The sequence below is a fragment of the Plodia interpunctella genome, chromosome 7 (genome assembly GCF_027563975.2).
Source record: "Plodia interpunctella isolate USDA-ARS_2022_Savannah chromosome 7, ilPloInte3.2, whole genome shotgun sequence".
NCBI lineage: Eukaryota > Metazoa > Arthropoda > Insecta > Lepidoptera > Pyralidae > Plodia > Plodia interpunctella.
In genome coordinates, this window is record NC_071300.1 from 1547457 (window position 1) to 1571453 (window position 23997).

The following is a 23997-nucleotide window of genomic DNA, read 5'->3' on the forward strand; positions in this document are numbered from 1 at the left end:
GTTCAGAATAGGTAAATCGTTTATATCAGCATTAGAAAAAATAAGAAAAGTAGATACAAATAAAAAATAAACATTCTTATGTCTCCAGTTTATTACAATTTTGCTAACTATATCCAAGCAGACTTTCACATTATAATATGCTATACTAATTATGTTTAACAAAATAAAGAAAAGGCAGTATATTTAGTACATAAATTCTGATATATCATAATTGTTCTTTGGTCTTAAAACTAAATTCTTGGCCAATTTCACATTTTTCGGAAATAACTGATAGCTATACCCATAAAATCATGCGACACTTTCACATTGGTTTTGAGTACTGTCCTGCTCATTCAATTTAAAGTCTGCGAAACGAACAAGTTGCTTTATGTTCTGGCCTTGTTTTATTATTTTTTACAATTTAAACTTGAACTTCAGTTCCGTTCTTTGTACAAACACAACCATAACAGCCACAATTTTTTTTATAAACTAAGGTAACTAAGATAATGAAATGATAATGAAAACAAAAATGCTACCACAAAAAGGAATATCACATCGTATTTCATACAAAATGTTTACCGTGTAAAATCCATACATAATCAAACTTTTTTTCGATAGACACAAAATATAGTTATTAACCCCCATAATCATAAATTCAATCATTTTAAGCTAAAGTCACAGATATAAGAACATATCTGTGGCTGTAGAAAGAGACAAAACATAAAGTATGTTTTGTCTCTTTCTATTTCTAATATTCTAAATCGTGATAGTGATAGTACATATTTCAGCTTAAAGTAGGTATGCTTCAACATATGAACATAAAAAACAAGAGTCCGCGCTAAAAACAAGTTCCTGGAGGCGGCGCTGCAGTCGCTAACAACAACTACGTGGCCGAGCTGTTATTGACAGTTACACATATTGCCGCGGTCTTCTTCCGCGGCGTGGACTATAAATTCAACATTTTAAATAGTATAGTGGGCAAAAAGCTATGGCTTGCCGTTGCCTGATGATACCAAAAACTCTATACGAGTCACCGATGCGTTTCCGGCTTTTTGAGAACCTTTAATAACAAAAGTAACAAATATAACAGTTTAGATTGGTTGATAAACCACCCAATGCTGCCAACAGGAGACAGCGCCCTCACTTAAACTGACTGCGTAATACGTTTAGTAAATATACAAATTTTTAATTTCGTACTTCGACTTTCGGAGTAAGTTGCTGTTTGTGAACTACTAATTTTATAAACACATTAAAAAAAAACTATAAAAACACTGAAGTATTGTTTTGCACGTATCTGGATATGTTGGTTCTTAATTCAGAAATTATTTTATATGTTATACATAACGGTTACTTGGTTTCCTTACAACTAGGAACTATAGAGGAGTTACGTGACGTGCGTATTCAATACAGCAACTTATATTTATCTCCCAAATGTTTAGTTTGTTTCCAAAAGAAATCTATGTTTTGTGAAATTTTTATTGTTCTCCGTATTACCGAAAATATTATGTGTAAATAGAATTACTCGTGAAAAATTAACGAATATTTTAAGACCATTTTAGTATAAATATGTTTTGTCTCGTTGTTTGAAGGAAAGATAAAATAGCGGGTTGGAAAACTGCATTTACATGGTAAAGAAAGACCCATAGTCCAACTAGTTGGACGAAGCAGTTGGACCACTGCCCCAAACTACCCGACAAGATGATGTTAAATGAAAAGTGTTCTTTAAAGCGTCTATACTTATATTAACAAATTGAGAGCTGACAGCGAGAAGTCCGCTAATTTGTCAACGTAAAACAAGTCTACAGTGCACGCTTTAAAGCTCACTTTCCAATGAACGACAATTTGCGTTGTGGGAGCGGTACTAAAAAATGTGGTAGACGTTATTAACTCGACACACAGCTTGCTTGACACGTAAAATGTTTACTAATTTTTATTGCTATAAATTTAATTTGTTGTTTCTAATACTGGACAAGTATGTTTTTCTTGAGTCGATCGATTTTGTTTCATATTTCAGATAATCACAAAAAAGGTTTTAACTTCATTTCTGTTACTTCTTCTTCTTCATTTCATTTAAAAAACAAATTTCCATATAAAATTATGAAGCAAACCAAATTCATTAATTTTAGCGACAGACGCTTAAGAGGAATGTATTTTATACACGGTTTAACTTCGATCTTATAGGAAGCTAGATATTCTCATTATTTTTAAGGGCAATTTTAATACTGGATCCGCTCTTATTTTTACTTATTATGGAATACATACACAGATACAGGTGTTAAAAATCACCAAATTTTACAAAAACGTGAATTAAAAATGCAATTTAGGACTTCTTGCTCAACATTTGCTTATGAAATCACAATCTTAATGATAAAAACTATATAACATAAATTTTCTTCTTAGTCACTCTGTTCTGGACCTCAAAGGGTCCATGAATGGTAAGTTACTGGGTTTGCACTCTGATTGGTTGAACACTTTCAATTGTACTTCTTTCAGTTTTGGCGCGACCGGCCGTTGGGTAGTTCCCCTTCGGAGGGGCAAAGCTACTGGGACTATTTGTTTGCGGGTGTCAGTTTGTGTTGTAGACTGACCCTCGGCCGCTTCTAGGGCTGTTTCGACGTCGATTAATGCGTGGTTCCGACATTGGATTAGGGCTGCCAACTGTGGATGAAATGTGACAGGTAAAAGTAATATACTTGTTTATATTTCTTGTAGGATAAAAAAAATATATATTTGATGAATTATTTAAAAACTCTTAGAAGAAACAATGCTCTTTATGATATTTACTATCTGGATTTTCGATGTTATTAATTTAAAAGTAAGATTTAGGTGTTCGAGCCTATGCTTGAACCATTTGAGATGACGCTTACGTTAAATACATAATACACACTTGTTTCCCACGTCTTATCTGTACGAGTACAAGAGACGACGCATATCGCTATCTCGTTCCCTCGGTGTGAGCAGCGCGCGGCTGGCGGAGAGGGGACCGATTTGGTTTCAGTACGCTTTGAACGTTAGAACAGTGCACACGTATACAAGTAATATATATATATATAATTATTCATGTAAATCGTAAGGCGACACGATGTCGCTCCATCGAGACGACACAGTCATCTCATCAAGATGATAAGGTCGATTCACCAAGGCAACTTATTAACTTTATCACTCCCGTTGGTTACAGAAAATGGCCAAAACGACATTGGGTGAGTTAGCTGTCAGGCCCTTCCCGAACGGTGATGAAGATGCATTTACTGATGTGATAAAATGTCTTGATGAGAATTTCCCAGAGGATTGGCGCATATGGGAGATTGCTGATATCTCTTTTAAAGATCTCTTCGGTGAAGACTCCCTCACAAGTTTAGATAGCAAAATAAGGTTTGCTATCCCGACTACAGACTTAGCCTTAATATACACCCCTCAACATTACTCTGAAAGACTCTACGGATCAGGGGATAATTATAAACGATTTAGAGAAGCTGTTAATAAAATCAAAACTAAATTAACCACCAGACGAAACGCATCCGCTGAGTTAAGAGACTCCAGTGTGGAATCTTTAACATCGCCATATTCCTCACATAATGAGGGTCGTGGGGATAGGGAACATTCTTCGCGAAAAAGAAAGTCTGTAATTAACGAGGACGCTCCACCTTCGAAACAAAAGACCAGTTCGCGAGATTTAAATAATAGCGAACACCTTCTTGCCTCTGTCCTTAACCAACAGATGGAAATGTTCAACCAGTTGATTAGATCTCAACAAGACCACAATAAAAAACTCGATGACGTTTGTGCTTTAGCATTAAGAAAAAATCCTACCGACTTAACACCAAGAACAGGACCCGAGCCCACAGATCAGGAGATGCTCAATTCTTCGTTCGATTCCGTACTAGACAGCACCCAGGCAGACGAGGAAACTGTGGAAGAAATTTACTCAACTAATTTAATCGATAGCCCAAGCCTAGGAGCAGGGTCTGTTTCAAAGCGCGAAACGGATTTGAGGCAAAGAATATGCGAAGCGCAGAGGGAATTGATTAAATTGCAAAACGAAAAGGTGGAAACGTTTAATTTCGAACCAAACACCGTAGAAGGCGACCCAAAAATAACCAAGGCCGACCCATATTTTGTTGCTCAGTGTATTCAGTGCCAGCGGTTTGGCCAGGAGGGTTGGAAGAACATAAGATATAGTGAAAAACAAAAACAATATCAAGCCACACCAGCTTTCCATGCCCTTAAAGTTAATAATATACTGACGAGCGTTTCACCTACGAGGGGAGGTCAATAAGTTCGCGGAATGGAGGTGTTGGTGGGGGTAGGTTTACTCGTCCAGGTAGTGACTAGTTGAGCACCTCATTAAGAGTATATATATCAAGTTTGAACGTAATCGGGTCATTAGGAGTGCGTTTTATGCCGCGCGAAGAGGACGAGTACCGCGCAGTCCAGCGGTACCTCACGCAGCTAGAAAAGGAAGCAGGTATTTCCTGGTTCTCTTACTCCCTCCCCGCAGAACGCAGCCTAAAGGTAGCCATTAGAGGTCTACCAGCCGACACGAAGCCGTCCGACATAGAGGACGAACTTCGCATCCTAGGCTTCCTGCCCGAATACGTGCGCCCCATACGCGCGCGTCAAGGCCGCCCGGGCTGCATATTTTTCGCGCAGCTCCAACGGAATGCTGAGACCATCCCCGCCATTTATGAAGTCAGCGAACTTCTATGCATGCCGGGGATCACCATTGAAGCCTGGCGTGGCAAAAAAGGCCCCGCCCAATGCCACCGATGCCAGCAGTTTCGGCACAGCTCCCACAACTGCCACCGCCGCCCCGCCTGTGTCCGCTGCGGCGAAGAGCATTTCGCTAGAGAATGCCCCCGCCCGCTAGAGGAACCGGCAACTTGCGCCAACTGCAAGGGCTCGCACACGGCAAACAACGTGTCCTGCCCCGTATTCCGTAAGGAGATGCGCAATAAGAAGGCAGGTACGGTCCTCCTGACCGCCGCCCCCAGCCGCCCCCCAAAAGCTGCAACAACCCCCGCCGCAGAAACGATGCCCACCTCCCTCATGGCAGAGGCCAATGCCCCCACTGAGCGCACGGATAAACCGAAGCGCCGTAGGCGACGAGGTAGGAAAGCCAAGGGCTCCCCCCCAGTCGAACAACCCCAGCCCCAGGCAGAGCAGCCCGCCCTCAAACCGCGCCCCACAGCTGTAGGAGGCAAACCGAAGCCCGCCCCTAGAAAGGCCACCCCCCCTCAGCAACCCGAGCCCCAACGTCCCGAACAGGCAAAGGACGCTACCAAGACGGGAAGGATGAACGTCCAGCCGGTCATCGACCTTCTAGTCGAGATCCTGGTTGCGTACCAAGCCGACCAGGACATCGTCCCCATAGTGCTCAGAGGAATGGCCTCACTACTGCCCAACAGTGTGTGACAAACCCCTTAAAATCATCCACTGGAATGCCAACGGACTTAACAAAGTCAGACGCAGCCTTCTGAAATCATTGGTAACCGAGCATAACGCCGATATCATTCTGATCTCAGAAACGCATTTGCGAGCATCGGATCAGCTGAAGTTCCCAAATTATCATGTCTATCGTTTTGATGCAGTCTCCGACCACGGCGCAGCTTACAGAGGCCTCGCCGTTTTGGTCAAGAGGAAAATTATCCATCAACCGATACCACGCGCGCAACTTCAGTCTATCTACGCACTAGGCGTTGAGATATGTATTGACTCTACTCCGACTCGTGTGTTCGCACTTTATAAACCACCGAACGATCAATTAAAAGTGGCCGATATCCATCTCCTACTGGACTCGTCCCTTCCAACGATCGTAGCCGGCGACTTTAACTGCAAACACACCGCCTGGAACTCCTCGCGTATATGCCCAAATGGACGCCGCCTCTTTGACGACTCTGAAAGAGTGGGTTACGAGGTGAGAGGCGCGGAAGTACCGACTCACTACCCCGGAGCCGCCGCCTACTTACCGGACGTAATCGATCTCACGCTGTACAAAGGCATTTCAGCGTCAAAGGTTACCACCGAAGTGCTCAACGACAACATGGACTCCGACCATCAGCCTGTCCTCGTAACAGTGGATGAGTCCCACACTGCCAAGCCAACCCCTCCCCCCAAACCCCGAATTGAGTGGGCTAAGTTCAGCACGTATGTAGAGCAGCACCTCTCTTCGACACCGGTCAGCAATGCGGCTGACGTAGAGCAGTTAGCTTCCCACATCTGTGAAATAACACAAGAGGCCCTAAAACAAGCTACTTCTGACACCGTTAGTACCCCCAAGAGACGCCCTACCCCCCTCTACATTCTAGAGATGATAGCCGAAAAGAGAACCCTGCGAAAACGCTGGCAACGAACCAGATGCCCATCCCTCAAAACTCGAGTGAACTCTATGTCAGCAAAGATTGCGAAAGCTCTGGAAACAGAGGCTTCCGAGTCTTGGCTACGGACCATGGAGTCGGCGAGTGACGACTGGACGTCTATTCACAGGCTCTGCAGGCAAGTTTCCAATAAGCCTCAGCCTATTCGCCCCCTCAACGCCTCCGACGGTACCCCCCGGTACAGAGCGGAAGATAGAGCGGAAATCTTCGCGGATAACTTAGAGCAGCGATTCAAACCGAACCCCTCTGATGACCCTCAGCAAGCTGAAGACATCCAGAAGCTCCTGGACGAGTACTTCCGTCGTCCCATTCCCCCGGACGAAGACCCCATAGTCTTTACCCCGGGTCAAGTCCTTAGGATGGTCAAGAAAACGAAGCTACGCAAAGCCCCAGGCCCCGATGGCATCCCCAACGAAGCCCTGCGACACTTCCCTCCGCGAGCAATCGCAGTTCTGACGCGACTCTATAACGGAGTCTTGCGCACGGGCCACTACCCCTCCATTTGGAAACTAGGTCGTGTCATCATGCTTCCCAAGCCCCACAAAAATGTCTTGAATCCAGGGAGTTACCGCCCCATTACGCTACTCGCTACCATCTCCAAGGTGTTCGAGAAATTGTTATTACTACATCTCACACCTCACTTGACCCCCAGAAACGAGCAATTCGGCTTTCGAGCCGAGCACTCCACCACGCTCCAACTCACAAGGGTACTACACCATATGACGACAGCCTTCAATAAAGGGGAAAAAACCGTAGGTGTTTTTCTCGACATGGAAGGAGCGTTCGACCGTGTCTGGCACCCAGGTCTGATCTACAAATTGTCCACCTCTACGACTCCCCGTCGAATCGTCAAGACCGTGGCCAACTTCCTCGTAGACAGACAGTTCCAAGTAGCAGTCGAAGACGCCACCTCTACAGTACGCACCATAGAGGCCGGCGTTCCCCAAGGCAGTTGCCTCTCTCCCGTACTCTACGCGCGATACACCGATGACATCCCTTTAGAAAAAGGTTCTCACCTAGCCCTGTATGCCGACGACGCAGCGTACTACGCTTCGTCACTCAGTCCGATACATGCCGCCAAGGTAGTCCAGAGAACCCTCGATGCCCTCCCCGAATGGTTATCCCGCTGGAGGCTGTCGATCAATGTAGCTAAAACGCAAGCCATTGTGGTAAGCCGCACCGCTTTGCCCCCTCCTCTCCGTCTACAGGACCAAGACATCGCTTGGACTAGCCCGGTTAAATACCTGGGCGTCCAAATCGATCGGCGCCTGACGATGAAGGATCAAGTTAACGCCGTTATCAACTCTACTCGTGCTGCCCGAGCCGTTTTGCGTCCCGTCTTAAACTCAGTTCTCCCCTTAAAAGTGAAACTCGGTGTGTATAAAACATACATACGGCCCCGACTGACATACGCCGCCCCAGCGTGGTACGCGCTCACTAACCAGACGCGCAAAAATCAGCTGGAGGCCCAACAATCGATTTCACTCCGAGTCATCACGAAAGCCCCCCGTTACGTGAGGAACTCTACGATCCAAAAAGGATTGCAGATGGAAAGCCTAGATGCCCATATTAGGCATCTAACGAGGAGGCTACTGAAGCGTGTAGACGAGTCGACCCTGCCACACATACAGGAGTTGGCCCCGTACCACGCCCGTCCTCCCGACTCCAAGCAGTTCCCTAGAGACCTCATAACAGACCCCCAGTGACCCCCCCCCCCATTACATAGGTTTGTCTCTTCTTATCCCGCCCGCTGAGATCGCTCGCCGGCCTCTCCCGGCTTGAGCGGATATCGCGACCTGAGATAGGTAGTAGGACAGACCCCATTCTTGTGGCACTTTCCCAACCCAACGACCTGTCTGTTTTGACAGACAGCGACCGACACCTCAGTAAAGAGGCCGTTGCCTCGTCACTGATTCCCCATCCCCTTACCGGAATGAGACGAAAGCCCACGAATCGGGTCATTAACTTTTGTGTTATCGACCTGTAAACAACTGAATCCGGAAGAAATCAGCTAGTATGGAGAAAATTGAACACCGCGCCGTTATTAAGTTCCTTACAAAGCAAGGAAAATCCGCTCAGATTATTTTTCAAGAGCTGTTGGCTGTTTACGGGGACTCTGCCCCTGGAAAAACCATGAAGACCATGCCACTTGTAAACACAAGTGGCATGGTCTTTTCAAACAAGGAAGAGAGTCCATTGAAGATGACCCACGCTCCGGACGGCCAATTGAGGCCACCACTTCGGAAATCGTCCAAAAAGTAGAAAAACTTGTATTGGAAGATGCCCGGTTGACGAAGAAGCAGCTTGCAGTAATGGAGTATCCGAAACCAGTATTTTGAATATTCTACATGATCATCTTGGCATGACTAAGGTCAGTGCAAGATGGGTTCCGAGAATGCTCACGCCACTTCAAAAACGTGAACGTGTCGAGTGTTCTCGTCAGTTTTTGGAGCTCTGTGGAGAGAAAGGAAGAAATTATGGCCCGGATTGTTACTGGTGATGAAACCTGGGTTCACCACTATGAACCTGAGTCGAAGCAAGAGTCGATGCAGTGGCATAAAAAAGGCACACCTCCTCCAAAGAAGTACAAAGTGACACAATCGTCTGGCAAGATCATGGCGACTGTCTTTTGGGATACAGAAGGCATTTTATTGATCGATTACAAAGAACGTGGTGTGACTATAACGGGACAGTACTACGCTTCTTTACTGGAAAGATTAAAAGAAGCTATTAAGGAAAAAAGAAGAGGAAAGTTGTCAAAAGGTGTGCTCCTTCTGCTTGACAACGCACCCGTTCACACGTGCCATGTTACGATGGCTGCCATTCACCGATGCGGCTTCGAACAATTGAACCACCCACCCTACAGTCCAGACCTGGCACCCAGTGACTATTATCTATTTCCAAAAATGAAAAAAGAGCTGCGTGGAAAAAAAATTGGCGACGATGAAGAAGTGAAGTCGGCAATTTCGACCTATTTTGACACCAAAGATAAATCATTTTTTTTCGATGGTATAAATAAGTTATTTGAGAGATCTGAAAAATGTATTAGAGTTAAGGGAGAATATATTGAAAAGGAAAAATAGTTTAATGTTTAATTTCAACCCGCTTCCCCCTTATTCCGCGAACTTTTTGACCTCCCCTCGTACCTGGAAATCGACAATGACACTTGAGAAGTTCGACACGGTATTGGGAGCAATTACGCATGGCCTTCTACAACAGAGAAAAGATTTTCACGATCTCGTTAACGGTTTATCCCCCGACGCCCAAAATACAGTGGCGCGAGACTTTGGGACATCAAAGTATAAAGCTAATGCCGACTCTCTCCTGCAGTACGTCTGTGGTCGAAGGGCGGAAGTAATTGAGCAAAGAAGGGCAGTATATAAGGTACCGAACAAAGCTCTTAATGAAGCCTTACATAACATCCCACCTTCAGAAACGCACTTATTTTGCGATAACCTTCTATCGCAAACCATAAAAGATTGCTCCACTGGAGACATTAAGAAGTTTTTTCCGTTCACCAAGAAACACGCGACAACAAAAACACGTCGAACAGATAAATATGGGGAGCGTCCGCAACCGTTACACGTGTCGAAATCGTACGGTTACAAGAAATACAACAAAACAGGAAGAAATGAAGCCGGACGAGGACCATCATCGAAACAATATAACCCCCACCCTAAGCAACAGCAGCAACAACAGCAGCAACAACAACATCAGTATAAGAAAAAATGGGGGGGGGGGGATAACAAAAGGAAATGACTATTTCAAGGCGGGATGCCTCCAATATTATGTCCGAAAGTGGAAATCTGCACCAAGACTTATAAAAAACTTTATCGCAGGCTACAGAATTCCTTTTTCAACAATACCTCCATTAAGAAAGTTCACTTTCCGAAACATCAGGAGATTTCGGACAAAGGTAAATCCAGAAATGTCAAGACAAATTCAAGACCTATTAAAATCGAGAGCCTTAGAAGAAAGCCCATACAAAAGAGGATTTTTGTCAGAAATGTTCCTGAGAAAGAAGAACGATGGGTCTTTCCGTCCTATATTCAATTTAAAAGGTTTAAATCGTCACGTAATAACACCCAAATTCCGTCTTCTAAACCATTTAAAACTCCCGTCATTGCTAGACAAAGAAGTCTTCGTGATGAAATTGGATATTTCTCAGGCTTATTTCCACTTACCAGTGACCCCCAGTCATCGCCGTTTTTTATCTCTCAGTTACCAAGGTATGGTTTACCAAATGACATGCCTGCCCTTTGGTCTGGCGAGCGCTCCAGCAGCTTTCACCAAGATAACAAATTGGATCGCCCATGTGATCAGGATGAAAGGCATCCGTGTAGTCGTTTACCTGGACGATTTTCTGCTAATACACAAGGATTCAAAAACTTTACAAGATCAAGCTGCTTACGTCACCAATTTCTTGACAGAACTTGGATGGAACGTAAATCGGAGCAAGTCGTCGACAACAGCATCAATGAGGATGGAATACCTCGGTATCATTTGGGACACCAAAGAAAATGTCAAATCCCTGTCAGAGGAAAAAAAGTTGGGCATTGTACGTCACTTGGACAAACTGCTGAAGGAAGGCCGCTGGACTTGGCGTGGTACAAAAAGCATACTAGGAAAACTCAACTTTGCCTCATTTGTCGTTCCACTGGGTCGCCTACATTGTCGAATTATCCAGAGGGAGTCAAGGCATCTCCCACTAGACAAACCACATTCAAAAATGATGATTTCTCACAAAGCGCTGGAAGAAATAAAGTGGTGGAGAAAAAACATCCACAATGTAGCACCAATACACATCCCAGACCCGTCCATATTCATAACGACAGATGCAGCAGGCAATGGTTGGGGTGCAGTAATAAATGGACGGCATCTCGCGGGTCAATGGACCACAGCACAAAGAAGTTGGCACAGCAACCAGAAAGAACTGCACGCCTTGTACGAAACACTAATCAGAATGAGCTCCAGATATTTGAAGCACAAAACAATAATGTTTCAATGCGACAACAAAACGACGGTGGCGTACATAATGAAACAAGGCGGAACCAAATCCCAAAAACTGTTGAGCACGGCCACAAAAATACTAGAATTCTGCCAACAATCGGAATGTTATTTAATAGCCCGCTATATTCCCGGAATCTACAATGGACTAGCAGACGTTCTATCACGCGAAAAATGTCTCCCAGAATGGCATCTGAGCAAAGAAATAACTTCAAAAGTCTTTCAAAAATTTGGGACACCAGAAATAGACTTATTCGCATCAGCAACTTCTGCAGTACTTCCAATGTATGTCAGCGAAGATGCAAAGGACACCCAAAGTCACTTCACGGACGCATTCAGTCGCCCATGGCGCTTCAAGTTAGGTTGGGTATTTCCCCCTCCATCAATGATTCCAAGAGTACTGCGTCATCTGGAGGGCTCGGAAGGGACCTATCTGATCGTAGCTCCCAAATGGGAGAAAGCATTTTGGGAACCAGAGTTGAGAAGACGAGCCCTGGACCAACCACTTCAACTAGTAGACCTGAAATCCAATCTCATAGACTTACGGACAAATCGCCCACCGCAGAATGTAGAGAACTTAAATTTATTGGTCTGGAAGATACAGGCTGGTCGAAACAAGTAAGCCACTGGTCTCACGATGACGTGAATTTATTAGAAACAGCCTGGCGAAAATCAACCATAAAAACATATACACCTGTATGGAACAGTGGAAAAAATGGTCCACATCGAAAAACATTTCAACCAACGACCCAAGTCCATCCGATTTAGCGAAATATCTCTGTCATTTATATTATCGTGTTAAACTTGCTCCCCGCACTATAGCTCTTCATAAATCAGTAGTAGCTACCTTCGCTAATCCCGAACGTTCTGAGAAATTTAGCTCACACAATCTGGTGAGGCATACACTTAAGGCAATATTTTCCAAAAACCCGCCAACCAAAAAACCACTACCATGGAAAATGGGCGATCTCTTAGATTTCTTACAAATTAGATGAAAGTAGTCTCTTTCAAGTTTTTCGGCATACCTGTGTCCTTCTCCTATTGGCCTCGGGACGAAGAGTTTACGACCTTACGTTGTTAAGTGTCAACCAAAAATCATTCGTAGATAACGGAAGTGAAATTATTCTTACACCACAGTTCGGGTCCAAAACTGATTCTGCCACACATAGACAGTGGTTGGGTTTTAAAGAATAATGACCTTGATGACCCTCGTCTCAACGTACCATTGTGGATTAGGAAATCCATTGATGCTTCAAAAGAGCGCCGCCGGGGATCAGCAACGGAGAGCCTTTTTATCACTACAAGAGGCACTATAAAGAATGCATCACGAGCGGTAATTGCTGGATGGATTCGAACCCTCTTCCGTCAAGCGGGTATGTCAGGCTGTCCGGCCGGAAGCTTTAGAGCAGTGGTGGCATCTGACAATTGGGTAAATAATAGATTTGATATTGACGAAATTATGAAGAAAGGTAATTGGAAATAAAAAAATACAATATTTAAACATTATTTTCGAGAATTACCTCCGGAATCTCAAATGAATAATGATAATTTAAGCAAAAATTTTTCTACTGTTTAATAATCTCTGTTAATTTTTCATAATCAAAATAGTGAAGAAGTTTATACTTATAATATATAATTTGGTTACATACATACAAATATTTTATTAAGTCTCTTTCAATTCAAACCCCTTACTAGGTACTATTTCATCCCATAATAACTATTAGCATTACATTTATTCACAGTACGCTTATAGCAGCGCCGGCAGAATATAAACACATCTCAAATGGTTCAAGCATAGGCTCGAACACCTAAATAGAACCGTTTTTCCGCCAAAGGGTAGAAAACGGATATTTAGGTTTCAGCCGTAGCTTGAACCATGCCTTCAATTACCTTGCCGGCTCATTCGAGAGGTACTGAAACCAAATCGGTCCCCTCTCCGCCAGCCGCGCGCTGCTCACACCGGGGGAACGAGATAGCGATATGCGTCGTCTCTTGTACTCGTACAGATAAGACGTGGGAAACAAGTGTGTATTATGTATTTAACGTAAGCGTCATCTCAAATGGTTCAAGCTACGGCTGAAACCTAAATATCCGTTTTCTACCCTTTGGGGGAAAAACGGTTCTATTATTATAGCAAGTTGTTACGTCACTCGTTCATGTCATTTATTTAGTATGGAGTGTGATTTTATTTTTGTCATATTCTAGCCTATTACAGTACTACCACGTTTATAAGTTACACTGGCAATATTAATGATTCGTGCGTACGACGCGACGGCGCGGACTCAGACATGGCGCGTACGCGTCAGCCAATAGCGGACAGCTCTGTTAGCGGGTAAACAAACATGGCGCGCTCTGATTAGTTAAAATATTTTCGCGCCGTACAAAAATTAGACTTCTACGCAGGTACATCGGTGTAACTTATAAAAGTGGTAGACCTGTACGCTCGTACGAACACGAGTCAATATTGAAGACAGACCTGCAGTATGTGGCGCAGCGGCTGCGCGGCGGCGGAGGGCGGGCGCGGGAGAGCGCGCGCGAGGCGGGCGGCGGCGCGCGGCAGCTGCGCGCGCAGCAGCGCCAGCGTCGCCAGCTCCCGCGCCACGTCCGCGCCTGCCACACACTACAGCGTTTGTTTCGTCTCTTTCGAACGTCAAATCAACAAACAAACAAACAAACAAACAAACAAACAAACAAACAAACAAACAAACAAACAAACAAACAAACAAACAAACAAACAAACAAACGAACGAACAAACAGACAGACATCACATCGGACGTCTTAGATTCCTTTTGCAGCAGAAAACCGATTGACTTAACTTTTTTAGATGCTCTTTATGGCAGTCGACTCAGTCTAGCTAGAAAGCCGATCACAACTAGTTTTATTTTCTGTTCCGATACATATATCGGTATGTATCCGATATGTATTTATTTCTTTTTTTTTAACGTCCCTATGGCAAAACCAAAACTCTACGCCGATGGCTACTAAATCCTTACTTGCCAAAACCAAACTACTTCAATTCACTCAATTCGACTTAATCAAAAAGTACTTTTATTTTTTTGCTTATTCTTTCTCTAAAAACAATGATAATCCAATGGTAAAGATACCTGTGTATAAGCTTCCATCTATGTGTAAGATTCGAATATGTTCCAGATTCGAATCTTACACATACCACATGAGATTTTGATATTTAATCGAACCATTTAGACTTTCAATCATGTGATAAAAATCACTTACCTTCGGCCACACCTTCGGAGCCGGAATCTTCATCAGGTGGTATTTCCGAAGACCAATCCCCATTGACGGGGACGGCCACGTGTCTCGGCGGCGGCGGCGGCGGCGGCGGACGCGGGTGGTCCAGCGGCCGCCGCAGGTGCAGCGCCAGCGCGCTCACGTGGCCCGCGGACAGGGGCGACGGCCGCATCAGCGCCGACAGCACCACGCCTGCGTCGGGGTCTACCACTGGAGGAATATCATACCTCACATTTACACTCAGCCGCTGCCACTTCTCCTGCCGCTGCCGGAAATATTTCTCTAAATACTTCTGCGGCGATAACGACGCGAGTGAGCGTTCACACTCAGTCTTCATAGTCTTATTCTCTCTGTCTCTCTTCTTTATTTATCGACTCGCAAAAGTTTCTGACGTCGATCTCGTCGAGGTTGCTGGTTCGAAGCATTATGTCTGATCAGTATAAGTCATCCCATATTATGTGCTCAATGGACAATACGACAAAAAATACATCTTGAATAAAACCCTGCGCTCCGGAGTCACTTTTCATAATGCAGCTGTTTCCATCCCTCTTTCTACGTAACCAATCGCAAATTCAAATTCAAATCATTTATTCAGAAATTAGACCTTCACAGGCACTTTTTCTCGTCAATCTTTATATTTATAGTTATTTCTCACAAGCTACAAACTACTGGCATTTCGGAACGACCACTGCTGAGAAGAAATGCCAGAAATGAAATGTTTTTTTTTTCTTTCTAATAATATATAAAATCGCAGAGTCAACGTAGGAATCTCGAGGCAACATGAGTACTTTCGCTCCTCTTATTTCGATAGCGTTGTACATTTCATTATTGTGCATATATTCCAGAAGCATCAGAAGATCTACTTTTGGAAGATTTCGGCTTTCGCGTCGGCGCGTACAAATCCCTCGCTGGTCTTCATCATGAGATAATAAAAGTAACCAAACAAATTATGTTATAATGGCGGTTAATGAATATGCAAGCGTGGTTAAAAAAGAACGCGAAATTTTTTTAAGTACTGTTTGTTTTCGTAGAAGGTATTTTTCTTGTGTTAATGCTCCATCGTTCGCCTTTTGTATACGTTTACAATTTTGGTTTCTAAAATCAAATGTGTAGGTAGGTAGGTAGTAGGTACTGGACTGGTTTGACGTTTGACATATATGTCAGTCATACAATTTTTTTTCCGGAAATTAAGAAAAGTAAGCACTGACATCGTTTAACAAACTGGTCTCAGAGTTACGTCACTGCCGGAAAAATAATTTAATATTCAAAAAATTATATCTTTGTAAATAAACGTCGGATAAAAAATTTAAAAGATATGGGTCGCTTATTTTACTCTCCTGTACGTAAAAAATAAAATAAAAAACGCTAGTTTGTTTTGTCGTATTGTCCATTTCATAAAGTTCTAAAATTATTACTCCACTCCTGTGCGCCGGGCAGCGGCAGTGACACGAGCAGGGACAGTGCGAGTAAACTATTTCCATACTCGCGCTGCGCACTGGGGTGCTTACTTAAATAAAATATATAAATAAATATATTAGGACAAATGACACAGATTGAAATAGCCCCAAAGTTCGAGATCTGTGTTATGCGATACTAACTCAACGATACTATATTTTATAACAAATACATATATAGATAAACATTAAAGACCGGGGCCAATCAGAAAAAGATCATTTTCCATCATGACCCGACCGGGGATCGAACCCGGAACCTCTCAGTTCAGTGGCAAGAACCTTACCACTGCGCCACCGAGGTCGTCAATTCTGCCCAATAGGACTTCCCTGCCCAATAGGGCTGAGTGTAAATGTGGCAATAGACTATAACACCAGCTTTTTAAAACACCAGCAACCTCCCAGGACTATATAGATGGCCTAATAAACAATCATGTTTGTTCGACAAAATTTGATAATTCGTAAAATTATAAATTCACAGAAAAATAAATCTTTATCAGTTTCAATGCTAAGCGCGACGTGGATCGCGCGTGACGTGGGACGGCGTCGCTAACGCAAAATCGCAAACATATGTACGGATATTAGCAAAGGACAATAGTAACTTAGAAAATAATTTTTATTTAATGTATTCAGTTATATCAGAAGTCGTACAACAAATGTTGTTCATGATGTCATCTTTGTAGTGCTGCAAGGTTGCTAGTGTTAAATAATATAAACTTATACACATACGTACACACTTAATATATATGTATATAAATAAAAATGATACACTTACGTATATTCCTAATAGAGATGAGCATGGCGATGACAACAAAATGTATGTGAGGCAGTGTGGGGCCGTCCGCGAACAGGAATCCCCAGAGATGCGGGATTTCCGAACGAGGGAACTCTCGGCCGAACAGCAAACGTAGCCAACGACTGAAAACGTTTAATATTATAATATATGTCCTAATAAATAAAACAATGTATAATGACAATTAAAATATGAGTAAAAATACTCATCATCATCATCATATCGAGTGCGTTATTGCTAACACTTGGTGTCAGATTTTATTCAAGTCGCCTAAAGGCGTCTGACATGACTTTTACGACTACTTTCCGCCATCTAGTGGCAGGTAGTCGCATACACACTAGGGAACTAAACTGTCCACCAATGTGCAGGTTTCCTCACGATGTTTTCCTTCACCGGAAGCAAGTGGTGGTCCATGAAAATAACTATGAGTTTGTAAACCAATCTGACTCATATGACTTAGATTGATATACAAATCCATTCGCACGAGTAGGATACGAACCTGAGACCTTTCAATCCATAGACGGACGTCTTAACCACCGCCGTTTCAAAGTAAAAAAAAAAAAACTAATAGCTCACAACAATCGGCGGGAATGACTTTGACAAATGAAAAAATATTTAAAATTAGAACGAACAGTTTTAACTTTCTCTAATGCAATTTTGGTGGCCAGTGCAATTGACGTACTAAATTACGTACGAGTATGAATGCTAGACAATATATTATAATTGAAATATTCCGTGGATCATCATGTGGCGATCCCGCCATAAAATATTTTGGCATAATAATAAATAGGTCTAAGGCATAATTGATTTTTGGCATAAGGGTAAATTTGACATAATTAACTTTTAGGTTAGGTTAGCTATGCTTCGAATAGAGTAAGAACGTTACGCTTAAAAACCATTATGTCATAATACTATGTTACATTATGGCTTAAATTTTAATACATATAGATAGAGACCCATTTCACATATAAATTGCCATGACGACTCGAAAAGAAGGTTAAAAAAAGACTCGCTTACATTCCAAACAATTCTAGGGAGATATTGCAGTCGTTCAAGTGGGAGGCCAACTCAGCGTCGAGCGGCACCAAGTATTCGTCCTTAATCTTCTCTAAATATCTCACTACTTCGTTGGGATTCTGGAACAAATATAAATATCCTCTCGAACTATCGGCTTTGCCGTGAGATTCGCAGTGAGACGCAGCTAACCAATCACAGCGTGCCATCGCGACGCAACGACAACCACACCGCAATGCGATTGGTTCGCTGCGTCTCATTTCGAATCGATTCGATAGTGAGAAGTGAAATGCAAAACATCACTTCGCCCTCCGTTCATGGGATAAGTCCGCCAATATATAATTACCTTCTTGTTATGTATGTACGTTTGTGTGTCACACGCCCTTATAATTTTAATGTACAATAGTTTTCGATCTCATTTAAAACATTCTAGAATGGCGTACGTACCAGCAAACGCAGCGCTGGACGATACAAACTCCGGACGCTCTGCGGCTGAAGAACGTTCAAATGACAGCAGAATGCAAATCGTTTCCCCAAACGTCTGTCTTAGCCCCGCGTATCACACAACTTTTTAGAGGAATGATAATAATACCAATTTCAAGCTAAACCAAAAGGTGACTTAAACCTTTTGGTTTTGCTTGAAATTGGTATCAGAAGAATACTTCTTGAAAAAAATCTACTAGGTACTAGATCCAAACTATACAAGTACTACTTTTTCGACGATAAGCACACGTAAGTGACCCTATTTTTCATCTACAGAGCCTCCTTGACACAGTGACGACGGTAATAAGACTTTTGCGTCTAAAATATTAGTGTCACTTGCCCCCTTTGATTACTGGGAGGAAATCGAGCTGTCCCATTATGGGACAACTCAATGGGACTAGTGGGATAGACGGTAATTATCCTCGTGATTGCACAATACGCACGTGGACTACGTTTGAAGTGGGCATTCTCCCCTCGGAGGTGGGCACGACGTCGCCTGTTGTGTAGAACCTCTCCAATCCCTTCATTACTGAGTTGAATAACATGCTGTGAATAAAACATGTCATTTGAATACAAGAAAATTGATTCCATTTCTAATATTATATATGTAAATATGTACTGTGTAACGCTTTCACAGCGTAGCTAATAGTTTTGATTAAATAAAGTTCAAACAAGACAAACGTAAACATTCCGAAAAACACGTCATGGTACAGTCAAACGTCTATGGCGTGGTAATAGCGGCGAGTTTGCAATGAATTTTGGTAGGCTAATGTGCTGTTGACTGTACAAAGTAAATAATAGTACATTATAATACAATCATGCAAATATACGAGTCGGTTATACGACGTACGACGAAGCGGTGGTGGTGTAATGGTTAAGACGCCCGCCTGTGGATCGAAAGGTCCCAGGTTCGAATCCTACTAGTATCACATGAGTTTGTATACCAATCTGACTCATGTAGTTTTCATAGACCACCACTTGCTTCCGTTGAAGGACAACTTGTGTGTGAAATGGAGAATGCAATGGCAAACCACTCCTTTAATAATGCCAAGAAAGTTGTTGTGTGTGCTTCATTCCACGTAATGACCACGACCCTCAGCCATGAGGAATACGACTATGAAGAAGATACGACGTTTAACACTATCCACACCTGTGATATAAAATTTGTTTAAAAGCATTCTTTTTTATACTAAATTATATGAAAATAAATTATAATAACATAAATATTACTTACTAACTGTCATGTTCAAGATATTCTTCTTGCAAAACGTATTTTAGTGTGTCACTGAAAAAAAAAAGAAAAAAAACTATGTTGACCTAGCGAGGACTTATGTAAGCCCGGTTAGCATTTTAATCAGTGTAAGTGTTAAGTAATTATACTTGATCTCGGCTCTAATCAGTGCCTGTCTAGACTGTGCACCGACCTACATTCGCACTTAACACTGATCGAAATGTGAACTGGGCTAAGATGATCTAGATTTTTAAAAAATGTTTCGTTAAGTATCATTTACTTCTCATGCTCGTAAAATTTGACATTATGGTTGGACTATACCTTACCTACAATTCATAAAATATAATCTTCATCTATAAACTTATTCTTTTGATCAAGAGCTTAAAATAAAATTTCACACAAAAGTAAATGACTCAAGGCTTCGTCTAATCCATACAAATATTATAAAGAGGAATGATTTGTATTTTTGTTTGTAATGAAAAAAAAAACTACTAGGCCGACTTTGATGAAATTTGGCATAGATATAGGCGAAACCAAGCAAACCAAAGAGTGACATAGGCCGAGCAAAGCCGGGGCGAGCCGCTAGTCACCTTAGAAGTGGCCAGGAATTGAATTAGCCAAGATAACACATGTGCGTACACCCATCTATATTAGAACGCTTAATTATAATATTGTTATTTCCTCGCAATCGAAGTGAAAAGCAGAAAGAGTATATAACCAGAGAGTATACACCTCGACAGTAAAGCGACATTTCACCCCCGCTTCACTAACTTAGTGTTAGCGGCCTGTCCCGACTTCGCTCGTGTAAAAACTTATTCGAATTTACACATAAACCTTCCTCAGGGATCATTGAGGAAAACCGCATGAAAATCCGTGCAGTAGTTATTGAATTTATCGCAAGCAGAATTGACAGATGCGGCAAAAAACTCCCTGATGCGTTTGTCAATCTGTATTTTTTGTAAATTTTTTTAAAATATTTTTTTTGTTTTATAAAATGTAAGGATGAAGAAATTTCCCTCACCTCAGGTTGTTGGGAGCGAATTTCCTATCTAAATAGAGTTCGAACATCACCGGAGCCAATATCTCGTGCATGCCCTGTCGATACCCCACGTGAGAGTGAGACCGCGCCCAGAAGAATAGCACTTCCACCTGACAATAAATAAATAAATAATAAATAACTATATTAGGACAAATCACACAGTCGAGCTAGCCCCAAAGTAAGTTCGAGACTTGTGTTATGGGATACTAGCTCAACGATAGATATATATTTTATAACAAATACATATATAGATAAACATCCAAGACCCGGGCCAATCAGAAAAAGATCATTTTCCATCACGTACCCGACCGGGGATCGAACCCGGGACCTCTCGGTTCAGTGGCAAGAACTTTACCACTGCGCCACTGAGGTCGTCAAAATATACCGCTCAGTCAGCCGTTGTTTACACACACATTGTTTACATACCAATTTATAGTTGTTTAAAAGCAAGATACGGGTTAATTCCTAGATTGCTGGTGGTCGGTTGAGCGTTGGACCTGTCTTAACAACTGTATTTTATTCAAATCAAATCATTTTATTCGCTTAAATAGAATAGTAATACAATATCTACATAACGGTTTAGAACAAATCTTATTTTATTTTCTATTTATTCAGGGTATACAGGGCGACTTTTTATACATTGGCAATATTTTGTCTACATGCTCAGACCATGGGACCATGGGAGTAACTCCGAAATCGCGAAAAAAGAAATCTAAATGTATGAATCAGCTGATTTTGTTTCGCGATTTCAAGGTTGCTTGATACTTCCATACGAAAAGTTGTTCAATACCATGACTGACTGAGCATGTAGATAAAATAATGCCAATGTATAAAAAATCACCCTGTATATTTGTAGTAAATTTCTAAATAAGTACATCATTTAAATAAGTACATCATTATAATATTGTATTGCGTCCCTTTAATATATAGTATTATACATACTTTTCACACTATGGACTATTATATGGAAAGAAAAAATATTTTAAAAATAAATAAAAATATGTAAAATTTATAAAAAAAAAATTGTTGAAACTGTTTGTGCAAATTATATGTATCAAAAACTTAATTAGCTTTACATGTAAAATATTCCTGATCATTAAAAAATTTTTTTAATACTTTAAAAATCTCAATTTCAATTCTTTGTAAATGTTTTGGATTAAAATTTTAGTATTTATGCTTGTGCATTACCATAATATCCTGGACATCCTTCTCTCTGAAGTACAACTCGTCAGGGAAAGTCCTCACAACATCCTGTAGGATCAGGGCTTTCAGTTCATTGTCGCAAAAATGTTGCTTCCATGCACTCTGAAACACAAAGGTACTATTCAGATAGACATTATTATGTGTGGATACGTGCAATGTACACACAATTGTTAATAAATTTTACCTCATCATTTTGTGACAGAGGATCATCGCCGATGACCGCGCGAGGGTCCATAGACAACTTCAACTTCAAGTCATTGTAGAATTTCCTGTGAGTTTGGACACTGAAAAAAAAATTGCTTTTAATATTGCAATTGATTTTAATATTAAATTGTAGAAATGCCAACAGATGGGTATTCTCCCAAGCAGTGTTGGGCTCACAGTTAAAACACAGGGCTAATTTTGATGCAATTTGAAATAGATATAGTTAATGACCTAGAGACAAGCATAGGCTTCTGTGCAGAGCTTCAGGCTACAGCTAGTTGGGAATATGACTAAAAGACGAAGATAAACACCTAGATACAATATCTTGGTTAGGTGGAGGCACAGCATTCAACAAGATTGCCCACGCCAAGCTTCTGGGCCTCGGCAGCCGCTGCTGTATTGCTGCATTCTTCAGACTCTCCAACCCCCATTCTGGCAGTTGCAAACTGTGGACAGAAAGAGTGGTCACTAGTTTATTTTAGTTTAATCTCTCCCTCATTAAAGTGTTTTCCCGGTTCCATCCTCAATTATTGAGTGCCAGAACGCAGGGTTTGCTTTCCTACCTTTTGTACTTCACAAGCTTTTAAAAAACATGTTTAGTAACTAGGCATAAATAAATTATATAAATAAAATCACCAGATAAAATCACCAAACTTCAAGATACACATCGGTGGTTTGCAGAGTGTTTCGAATGCTGCGGTCGCGTTGTCATTATTATTTTTCAAATTTTAACAAGACAAGAATGAGTTTTACCTTATGACTGTATATTAATTACTCTGTACTGTAGTAATGTCAATTTTATGAATGATTGATTTTGGAAATGATCCCTTCCTCAAAAAAAATTACGGATTGTCGAACCACCTGACTATCAGCTTGACAAGATCCTAGTAATTAAATAATTTCTCGCAATCATCATAATCAGTCTAGGTCAGGGAAGTTTTTGTATGTTTTGAGATTTCTACATACGAGTAAATAACTTTAAAACAGTGTGATGAGGCTTATACTAAATACCTATCCAATTATTGAAATAAATTCATTAATTTTCTAATTCATTTCCATATTTAAACTTATTCATTCAGGTTACACATATGTGTAATTTATTATATTTCAACTTAATTAGTCTAGTCCAACTGGACAATTATCAACACAATGTAGGCTCTGTTTTTTTTAGATACTATTAAAATACTTACACAAAGTCTTAAGTAGTGTTCAAACAGAAAATGATACTGGCAAAAAAATAAAAAAGCTATTCAACTTGAACAAAGAAAAAACTTACTAGTAATCGCGGATTTCTATTCTCTCCTTAGTTGGTGAACTCGGCGAGTGATCTGAGTGATTGTTGTTGTCCTGATAAACAAAAACATAGGTAATTACTCCGAAACATTCAAATAAAATAAAATTCACTGATAACAACTACATATAGATTACCCTACCATTTTCCCCAGTAACAAAAACAAACAAGTGTACACGCAATCAACGTTTGTATTTTTAATAATCAATCATGATTAATATGTTTCAGTTTCTTGCAATAAATTAAATAGTTTCATGCTACAATTCAACAGAACTATTTTTCTTGCTTGAGCCACAAAAACCAGCTCAGCTGTGCGTGCCGTGCAGGACCTGACGTTGACTTAACTGACTGACATTAGAATCCATGTCATTTTCTGTTTTTTTTTTAAACTTTTTTTACTATTTTAGAATCTCATTTATATCCAGCTTTGTCTATTCTGTTCTCCGTTCGGTATTCTCTCCCGTGTTCTCGGTTTTTCTTTTACCGGTCACAATGGTAATGTGTGAGAAGTAGTTCCTCACGAGAATAAAAGTACTACAGACATTAATTTGTAGCATAAAAATAAGTACGTACATAACATGTTACTAACAACAAAGCTATAAAAATGTATATTGTTATGTTATGAATAAATTTAATACTTTTTCAAAAAGGTATCAGCTCAGCATGTGACAAGACACG

The 23997-nt window shown here is 41.4% G+C and overlaps 1 protein-coding gene across 3 annotated transcripts; it reads right to left on the reverse strand.

Annotated features, from left to right (window-relative positions):
- Nucleotides 1–79: 79 nt before the first annotated feature.
- TBC1D5 (TBC1 domain family member 5) lies at nt 80–23669 on the reverse strand. 3 transcript variants are annotated; one of them, XM_053747503.2, is made up of 13 exons: nt 23462–23669; nt 23305–23375; nt 22340–22474; nt 22009–22108; nt 21810–21926; nt 20604–20731; nt 19586–19636; nt 18795–18897; nt 17872–17990; nt 16837–16979; nt 14596–14820; nt 13837–13970; nt 80–2637 (listed from the first exon to the last, which is right to left on the reverse strand). In XM_053747503.2, the coding sequence occupies exons 1-13, from the start codon at nt 23462–23464 to the stop codon at nt 2380–2382; spliced, it is 1587 nt and encodes a 528-aa protein (XP_053603478.1). In that variant the 5' UTR covers nt 23465–23669; the 3' UTR covers nt 80–2379. The 3 variants fall into 3 exon arrangements, with proteins under 3 accessions (XP_053603478.1, XP_053603479.1, XP_053603481.1); XM_053747504.2 differs by having other exon boundaries at nt 2413–2637; nt 13837–13980; XM_053747506.2 differs by lacking the exon at nt 13837–13970 and having other exon boundaries at nt 2413–2637.
- Between the last annotated feature and the right edge of the window lie 328 nt (nt 23670–23997).